The sequence below is a fragment of the Paroedura picta genome, chromosome 10, assembly GCF_049243985.1.
Source record: "Paroedura picta isolate Pp20150507F chromosome 10, Ppicta_v3.0, whole genome shotgun sequence".
Classification (NCBI taxonomy): Eukaryota; Metazoa; Chordata; class Lepidosauria; order Squamata; family Gekkonidae; genus Paroedura; species Paroedura picta.
In genome coordinates, this window is record NC_135378.1 from 71,828,156 (window position 1) to 71,838,033 (window position 9,878).

Below are 9,878 nucleotides of genomic sequence, written 5' to 3' on the forward strand. Positions count from 1 at the left end.
TTGTGGTTGTCTTTGTGTGTTTGAATGTGCTATGCCCTCCCCTTTCCCTTCTTGGTCACTTTCTCTGTAATTCATCGTCCCTTTTACCCACTGATCATTGTCACCTTCTGCGAGTGTGTTATTCCTTTTGGGCTTCTTCTCCGTGTGTGCTTATATTCTTCATCTCTCTTCGTCTTATGTGTGTGCTTGGCTCGACCTCTTGTGGCAGCCATTTTGCAGTTGTACCTGCTGCTCTGTCTCAAATTAAAAAGGTGCGGCAGGCTCAAGGCCGTTTGCTGGCTGCAAGCTTCTTTACGTCAGAGGAGGCCTGCTTCCATCAAAAGAAAATGCCTCTGCCGGCAGATGGGAGCCCTGGGATCCAATCCAAGGCCTGCAGTTGTAGCCTTAAAATGCTGGAAGGGGATGTTTTATAGCAGTGTTTTCGCTAAAGGAAGACAGGGGGAAAGTGTAGCTGGTTCCTAGTGTCAGTTCTCTCTGAACACATTCTCATTTTCTTACCCCTTCTTTCTATGTCTGTGAGGCTGCCCCCCTCCCCTTAGCTTTCTGACAATCCTGTGAGTCTGGGTGAGGTTGAAATGCAGTGACGTGCCCAAGGCCACCCTGTCAGTTTTGTGACTAAGCGGGGATTTGAGGCAGTCCATGGGCTAAATTTTGCTGGCAGCAGCAGGCCTCTCCTGCTATTCAGTCATCAAAAGTACACCAGCTGTGGGGTGCTGGAAAGGGCCTTTGTTTGGAAGTGGTAAAGGGTGTTCCGGGGCCCCATAAGCGGATGCTGTGTTGGCTGAGACCTGTGTGAAAGGTTGCATTTTAATGATCGGTTAAATGATCAGGGGGAAAAGAGAGTGAGAGTGAAAGCTGCCTATTAAAAACCGAGATGTCATCGTAGTTCCATTTGTTTTCAGGCTTTACATGTATTTATTAGTTAGGGTTCACTGGTCGCACAAATGCTTGGGAAAGGCCATTGGCTACTCAGCAGAGAGAGAAAGAGAGCTACCGCTCCAGGGAGCTGTAGTTTGAGCTTTCTTGTGCAGACATCTCCCCCCTACCCTGAAGAATTGTTCCCAGCTTGTGATGAATTGTGGTTTCCTTGAATTTCAGTAAAACCTGTAAAGAAAGTATGCTGTCATGCCATGCCTGGGTGGCTGGATGGACACGGCCGTTGCTATCTCAGGACCTTGGCTGGGACACTCTTTCCAAGCCTCAGAATGCAAGCCAGATTCTCCAGTGTGAATGGACACATCTCTGCTTCCCTGGTAGAGGGCATGTTTGCATTCACGGTCCCTCTGCATTCACAGTCCCTCTGCGGCATTTCCTCCCTGGCTTGGACTCTGGAGCCTCCTTTACACCCATGTTCCCCCTCCTGAGATTTTCCCTGTAAACCTGGTTTTTTTTCAGGTATGGAAAAAGACAGCTCTTGTCTTTCTTTGGCTCCAATCTCTGGATTTAAGTATCCATAGCTGGGGCCATGTCAAGAATCAGATATTGTTAGAATTGCACTGATAAGTAGTAAGTGCTTAATTAGGCTGGTTTGCCTTTGGAAGGTATATGGAAGCTTGAAACATGCCTCAAAAAGTGCTCACCTCGCTCAGGTGAAAGACGAGAGGGTAGGTTAGTTAGTCGACTGTTAGTTGATTATTCAGAGTCACCTCCTGATGTTATGGTGACTTTCATTGTAGCTGATGGAGCCAAAGGAAACTTTCCAGCTTCTTGTCAAAACGTATTCAAGATATCCTCTTAGGTTTGCTGCATGTGAAATGTTGCCCTTTCCTTCTTAAATTATAGGCCAGATTGCAAGATCAGGTCTATTTTGTCCGTTTCAGCTGTGACCCTATGAAGTCAGTTTGGAGAGCCTTTGGCATCGTTGTTGTGTTCTCCTCTCCCCGTGGGCTTCTTCCCTGGCCTCTCCTGTAGCTGATTTTAATAGAGACTGACTCAGGGGTGCACGTGGAGGTCAGAGAGGTCCCCTGCAGGTCTCTACTTCTTGTAACTTTTGTGAAGGGTGGAGGAATATTGCCAGCAGCTGAGCTGGAGTTCAGCCAGGGAACACATGTGCACCCTTCTCCTCTCTTGAGGGGGAATGCAGCATTTCCCTGGGATAAAGCCAAAGCAAGGCAGGGAGTTGTTGACTACATACTTATGTAGAAGGTTCTCTTTTCTCCCCTTATCCCCCACCCCCACCCCTGCCATGACTTGGCAAACAAATGATTCAAACGTAGTTTTGCATACTGCGCAATATAAGCACAATTCGGGAGAAATTGAATTCTCCTTTTTATATTACTGCTCAGAGAGCAGTAATGTTTGATTATATATTGTTGTATCGAAAATGAATGGGAGTGCTGGAAAGTCTGTCCAGCTGCTAAACTGGTCCAAGCCTGAAATCCCATTAAAATCCACATATTTGGCAGGCAGGTACAATAGCAGAAAGTTTTATTGTTCTTCTCCAAGTGGGGAAAGCAGCCAGGATTAGCCCACCATTCCCTTCCCAGCACGACTTCCCTCTCACTCTGAGGACTATTAAAGAAGTGTCGGGGAAGGTACTTCCAGATTCTCCCTTCCCAAGCTGTCGTCCCCAGTGTTGAATTGAACATGTGCAGAGTGCCTTGATTTTTGTGCTTTAAGAATCCAGGCTTCCATGGCAGCACCAGCAGCAGCCTCCCCATGAGAACCACAGCTGCTGTTTCCATAGCGACGAGTTCAACTTTTCTCTGCCTTCATTGGCTGGCCTCCCTCTTCCCTTTCCTCTGGGCTTGGGCTAAAAGCTTAGCAAGTCCTGGAGGGGGCTGCTGAAGCTCAAAGATGCTGAAACTCCAAAGCTTTCGGTCAGAAGACAAAAGAGTCATGTGCCACGGAGCTCAGTCTGCTGATCCGGGGAAGGCATTGGGACCAGATGTAGGGTGAGCTGCTGCTGATGTTGCCATGCTTAGAAATAAAGCACCTAATTCTTGAAATGGTCCTGCAGGGTGGCTTTTCATGGCTAGAATTTCATGGCTAGAATATTTGGGGCCGCCTGCAAGAAATCCAGAGCTAAGCAAGGATTGTTATGAAACTCTTTGCCTTACACCCTTGGCCAGTTCCCAGTTCAAACATGCCAAAACTCATCAAAATAATCATCATCATTGGTTGATTCCGCACCAGCTTCACAGGCTGTTTTAGCCAACAGCCCAGAAGATGATGTGTTGGCAGTTTGTTCCCTTCCAGTGTTTTCCTGTTTGTCCTCCTTTTGTTTTCTCAGCTGTGATTCATAGCAGATATTTACCGAAACGGTGAAATGCAGTTGCAGCATGAAGTTGCCCAGTTTTAAAGCCCCATTTGAGGCTTCTCCATTGGCTGAGACTTTACATTCCCCACCCCCGGCTTCCAGTTTAGTTTAATTCCAATTTCTTCTCAGCTGGCCATGGGTCACTTACTCATTATCAGTGCTTGGTAAATGGAGGAGGGATGAAGTGGGATTATGTACTACATTTCCCCTTTGCAGCCATAGCTATTTCTCATTTTAGGATGATAGTGGAGCTCTTATATAAAACTACCATGAAAGAGCGAAGGCTGTCCCTGCAAAGTGGAAAGCGGACCTTAATCCACTCACTCCTTTAAAAAACAAACCCCAAACTGATGGTGAACAAGGCGATTGAATGCTACGGCCACAAGAAAGGAAAACAAAAAATGATAATTAAGTGGTCAGGCTAAGGAAGAGAAGGAAAATTGCAGGGAGAAATTGAAGATTTGTTTTAAAGGACTTCTGAGGGCCAGACCAGCCATGGCAGGGTCCCCAGCTACTTGCCTGTCTTGGTATTTGGAGAGGGGGGGGATACTTGATGGTGCTTCATAGGGTTGTGTGCTTTGGTGCGGTTCGGCCGCCTCATGATCACCGAAGCCGAAGGTTATTCCCTATGTCAGCGGTAGTCAACCTGTGGTCCTCCAGATGTTCATGGATTACAACTCCCATGAGCCCCTGCCAGCATTTTCTGGCAGGTGCTCATGAGAATTGTAGTCCATGAACATCTGGAGGACCACAGGTTGACTACCCTAGCCCTACGTTACTGGCGGGTGCTCATGAGAATTGCTGGCAGGTGCTCATGAGAATTGTAGTCCATGAACATCTGGAGGACCACAGGTTGACTACCCCTGCCCTACGTTACTGGCGGGTGCTCATGAGAATTGCTGGCAGGTGCTCCTGAGAATTGTAGTCCATGAACATCTGGAGGACCACAGGTTGACTACCCCTGCCCTACGTTACTGGCGGGTGCTCATGAGAATTGCTGGCAGGTGCTCATGAGAATTGTAGTCCATGAACATCTGGAGGACCACAGGTTGACTACCCCTGCCCTACGTTACTGGCGGGTGCTCATGAGAATTGCTGGCAGGTGCTCATGAGAATTGTAGTCCATGAACATCTGGAGGACCACAGGTTGACTACCCCTGCCCTACGTTACTCCTAGCCTGTTATGGAGAAGGAGAAAGGAAGAAGGAAAACTGAGTCTCCTAAGAGATGACTGCCCTTCTCCAGGGAAAATATTTGGGAATAGTCAAAAGGCCTCTCTGCTAATGCAGGCCAGTCCATGTTGCTAGAGGTGGACTTGTCAAAATGTTGAGCTGAGAAAGAGTTAAATGGCTACTTCCAATAGTGTAAGGTGGTCTCACAAAGACTGCAAATCCCCCTAGAGTTTTTATAAGACACCCTTGTGTTCACCAGCAACCGCCAACTTCATTGAGATGTTGGGGGAGAGTCAGGTTCTTTGTTGCATCCTTATGACAACATCCAAGAAGTATAGATTCAAATGGGTAGCCGTGTTGGTCTGAAGTAGCACAGTAAAAGCAGAGTCCGGGAGCACCTTTAAGACCAACAAAGATTTATTCAGGGCGTGAGCTTTCGAGTGCAAGCACTCTTCCTCAGACTAAGAACTGTCATCATGACATTCCCACTGAGGAAGAATGCTTGCACTCAAAAGCTCATGCCTTGAATAAATCTTTGTTGGTCGTAAAGGTGCTACTGGACTATTTTATTCAAGCAGTGTAGGTAAGCTAAAGGTCAATTCCTAGGCAAGATTTGTGGCACTGCTTAGCACAAATGCTGCTTGTATTATGCCGCTCCAGGTTTAGTAATGAGGCGTAACGTTTGTTACACCGCTTATCTGTGTAGAAGGCCTGTCGTAGCATAATGGAGGCGTGCAAGCTGCTATTAGGAGTGGCCCTGATGGGTTATAAGAGCAAAAACACTTGTCTTTGTATATAATAGTGGGCAGGAAGATTTAATCCATGGGGCTATGGGCTAAGAGCACATTTTAGGAGACGTTTTTGTTTTCTGCATGTGGCAGCCTAAGGTGGAATGAGAAGAAAGCATGCCTACTCATTGCTTGGATTCATGGGGGTGTTTATATGGACAGGAAATGCTGCTTTCTCACTGTCTCCCAAGATGTCCTCCCAAATGCTGCTCCCAGGGGACATAAACAAGCTCTGCGGGACTCAAAACATCTAAGCTAAAAAGGGTAAATGATTCCTGTTCCCCAAAACTGTCCTTGGTTGACAGCCTGAACTTAGGCACCTCCAATTTCCCAATAGGAACCTTGTTGCTTTCCTTTCCTTCCCCATTCATGTTCCTTCAGCCTCTGGACAGATTAGTTCTGTACAGATGTGTGCAGGGTGACGATTCCCGTCACTTCCTCACAGAGGAAGTGGCCATGCCCCCTCCTTGCACTGGTGTGGTGTTTGTTTCCACACAAAAGCACTGACAGGAAACATCAGGTTTTGCACAAAAGCTTCTTTATCTCTCTTGGCCACAAAGGGAGCCCATCACTTTGTCTGTTTTGATTTCTGTGCTTAGATGGGAGGGGGGGGGAAACCAAAACGAAGATCAACTGTAAGCACAGATAAGCCGGATGCATCTGGGACCTGCTCATTGTTTCTGTTCCTCTGCAGGGTGTTCTGTCCAACATCTCCTCCATCACCGACTTGGGAGGCTTTGATCCTGTCTGGCTCTTTGTTGTGGTGGGAGGAGTTATGTTCATCTTGGGCTTTGCAGGATGCATTGGTGCGCTGCGAGAAAACACCTTTCTTCTCAAGTTCGTAAGTAGAGCACGCGGTCACTGTTGCCGCTATGGCAACTGTGAACAAAATGGCGGAGTGCAGCTTTTTGACCCTCGTGGCCTCCCTTTCAAATATTATAGAAAATGAGGCCGTTCTCCAAGTGGGATAGAATATTGTTCTCCCCTCCTACGTTCCCTCACAGCAAACACCCTGAGAGCCAGCTTGGTGTAGAACAGGGGTAGTCAAACAGCGGCCCTCCAGACATCCATGGACTACAATTCCCATGAGGCTCATGGGAATTGTAGTCCATGGACGTCTGGAGGGCTGCAGTTTGACTACCCCTGGTGGAGAAGAAGAAGAGTTGGTTCTTATATGCCGCTTTTCTCTACTGGAAGGAGTCTCAAAGCGACTTATCTTTGGAAGAAGATGGTCAATCAGTACAAAGCTCTAATGGCCTAGGTGAGGGAGGTGAGGATGCTAGGTGAGGGAGATCTGCAGTCTATGAAACAAGCCCCATGCTCATACTTAGCAGACTCTTCAGTGTTTGGAAGGAAGGAGGCAAAAGGGTCCTGATGCCCAGTTTCTGCTCCTGAGATAGTATTGTCTTAATTTCAGTTCTTCAGAGATTAATCTGTGTAATTGAGAGTTGTCAGATGTTCAGGAGTATAGCTTCTTTCTTCCTTCCACCCGCAGTGTACACCACTACACATGGACCCCCAAGTGCTTGCTTGTGGGTCATTAAAGTCTGTTTGACATGGAAGCGAAACAAGAAAAGTTTAATAATAAAAAATTCTCTTCTGTGCAGTTCTCAGTATTCCTGGGAATCATCTTCTTCCTGGAGCTCACTGCTGGTGTCCTGGCCTTCGTCTTCAAAGACTGGATCAAAGACCAGCTATATTTCTTTATCAACAACAACATCCGAGCCTACAGAGATGACATCGATTTGCAAAACCTCATAGACTTTACACAAGAATATGTAAGTGGCATTCCTGGTTGCTCGCCAAGGAAGTCAAGTAGCCATTTCAAAATGCCAGTCTCTTCTGCTACCCCCTTTTAGCTTCTCACCCGTCCGTTCTTGGAAAGAGCAACGAAACCACCGACAGCATGATCCCCCAAGTTTGTTAGTAAACCTCACATTTGCTCATGTGGGTAACCATTTAAGCCCAAACAAAACTAAGAGGTAAAGTTATCCCCAGTGCAAGCACCGGGTCATGTCTGACCCTTGGGGTGATACCCTCTAGCGTTTCCATGGCAGACTCAATATGGGGTGGCCTTGCCAGTGCCTTCCCCAGTCATTACCATTTACCCCCCAGCAGCAAGCTGGGTACTCATTTTACCAAACTCGGAAGGATGGAAGGCTGAGTCAACCTTGAGCCAGCTGCTGGGATCGAATTCCCAGCCTCATGGGCAGAGCTTTCAGACTGCATGTCTGCTGCCTTACCACTCTGCGCCACAAGAGGCTCTTAGTAAGATGTAACTTCAGTTCAAATGTCCCATTCCAAGAGGGCCTATAGTGTTCTGCAGGGCCTGTAAGATGGAACTCTTCCGCCAGGTCTACGGTTGAGGCCAGGGCTGGGAAGATCGGACGGGTCCCCCCTGGAAGATACCGCCACCTTAAGTTTAGAACATTGTACTGATGCAGTCGGCAGGTGCAGTCCCTCTGGCACACCTAGTGGCCATCGTACTGACTGTGGCCCATCATTCAAACACAGTCATGGCCCTTTCCCAGTTCTGTTAAGAAACACTAGAGAATTGCCTTGATTTTGTCATGCTAACAGTTGCTTGCCGTCCTTGTTTGCTTGGCTCCAGTGGCAGTGCTGTGGGGCGTTCCAGGCAGATGACTGGAACCTCAACATCTATTTCAACTGCACAGACACCAACGCCAGCCGGGAGCGCTGCGGGGTGCCATTTTCCTGCTGCACGAAGGATCCTGCTGTAAGTTCAACGGTGATTTCTAGCAAGGCTGCTGCATGCTGCCTTCGAGCCCAGTAGCCCCTTAGAGACCAGCAAGATTTTCGGGGTGTAAGCTTTCGAGAGCCAGAGCTCCTTTGGCCAGATACTCGCTTGCCCATTCATCTCACACCTTTGGCACCAGGTGGTCTTCTCTAGCTCCTTGGCCTCTCTTATCAGTTGTCTAACTTGGTACCCTCCAGACTAGCTGGAAGCTTTCTAAACCCATCACCAGTGCAATCCAGAGCATGCATAATCAGAACTCGGTCTCACTGAGTTTTAGGAGATCTACGTCCAAATAAATGAGTCTAGGATGGCAACCTGCTACTGCGTCATGGACCACAGTTGTTTAGCACATGGAAGGGGGTGATGCAAATGTTAATCAAGGGCTTGGACCCATAAAGTAGCTGAGCTGGCCAGCTTGGGTGTCATGATGAAGTCAGAGTGCAGCCAGTCAATAGGAACTGTGTTTGTACCAACATGGAGGCTCCAATCTGCAAATGGAAGTGACAGGTGTAGTTGCCTTAGTTCTGAACGTGAACTCAAAGGCCCTGTTCATCCTGAGGCAGCAGTGCTGCGTCTAGGCTGTCTTACTTCAGAAGAGGGATGAGACTAGCATGATGGAGCTGAAGTTCTCTGCATATAGCGTTCTGGCAAGTCAGGGGTTTCTACATTGAGATGGAGGGTTCTTTTTTCTTATATGGGGGAGCATTTAATTGTGGAAACCTCCATCTTACAGTGCTGCATCCTAGGTACAGCTTATGGCTTCAGTAAGCACAGGCTCCTATGCTGAATTATTTGGGGGAATGTGGGAGCCTTTGAGCATAAAACATTGAAAGAGGAGTGGAAAAGAACGGAGGGCGGTTTTCTCCTGAATTCTAAAGCGATAAATTGATGGACATGCTTTTTGTTTTCTTGTTGTCTTAGGAAGATGTCATTAATACTCAGTGTGGCTATGATGCCAGGCAAAAACCGGTAAGCGGTTCATCTTTTTTCCTCTGTGTATAATGTCTGCGGGTGGAGGTTTGGAAGTCTAGAGAAGTGTTTTCTGTGTGTTTTAACCTTTCCTCCTTCTTTGGGCAGGAAGTTGACCAGCAGATTGTCATCTACACAAAAGGTTGTGTCCCCCAGTTCGAGAAATGGTTGCAGGAGAACCTAACTATAGTAGCTGGAATCTTCATTGGAATTGCATTGCTACAGGTAAGCCCACCTGTTCTGTTGGGGGCTCACAAGGCAACAGTTCAAATCTAGGACAGGATCTGAGTGCAAAGGCGGATTGAGAATTCATGCATGTCTGCAAACACTCAGCTGGTTTTCAAAACGTGTCTTTTCCCCTTGGCTACTCGTAGGAGATTCGAGTGGGGGTTGGGGTGGGGTTTCCTGCAATAATGATGCTCTAGAGAAGGGGTCATCAACCCCCAGTCTGCGGCCCGGTGCCGGGCCGCCGGCAGCCGCGCCTGCCTCCCCCTGCCCGCAGCGAGAAGGAAGGGAAGAGGCAGGCACAGCCCCCAGCACGCCGGTGACGCAAACGCACATGCGCGCAGTTGCCACGCATGCGTGTTAGCGCCCCCGGTGGCGAAAATACGCATGCGCAGCTGCCGCATATGTGCGTTAGCGCCCCCTGGTGGCGAAAATGCGTACATGTGGCAACTGCGCGTGCACGTTTTTGCAGCACCCGGGCCGTCGGCTCTCCCCTCACCCCGGAGGCGGTCCCTGACCTGAGAAAGGTTGGGGACCGCTACTCTAGAGGACTGGGCCAGCCTTTAACTGTGGTCCATGATCAGTTTAATCTAGGAATGATTCCCTCTAATTTTACTGGCATACTCGAGATTAAATGGAGTCTGGATTGCTGCTGTTGTATTGAAAAAAAATGCATGCTGTAGTTCTACTAGATCGTTACTGTTGAG

At 48.1% G+C, this 9,878-nt stretch overlaps 1 protein-coding gene across 1 annotated transcript in view; it reads left to right on the forward strand.

Annotated features, from left to right (window-relative positions):
• Positions 1 to 9,878, forward strand: part of TSPAN5 (tetraspanin 5) — an 80,430-nt gene that overhangs the window by 62,287 nt on the left and 8,265 nt on the right. The window contains exons 3-7 of the mRNA XM_077300834.1: positions 5,914 to 6,060; positions 6,827 to 6,997; positions 7,831 to 7,956; positions 8,899 to 8,946; positions 9,055 to 9,171. Coding sequence (XP_077156949.1) covers positions 5,914 to 6,060; positions 6,827 to 6,997; positions 7,831 to 7,956; positions 8,899 to 8,946; positions 9,055 to 9,171 — 609 coding nt within the window. The remainder of the gene's footprint in view (positions 1 to 5,913; positions 6,061 to 6,826; positions 6,998 to 7,830; positions 7,957 to 8,898; positions 8,947 to 9,054; positions 9,172 to 9,878) is intronic.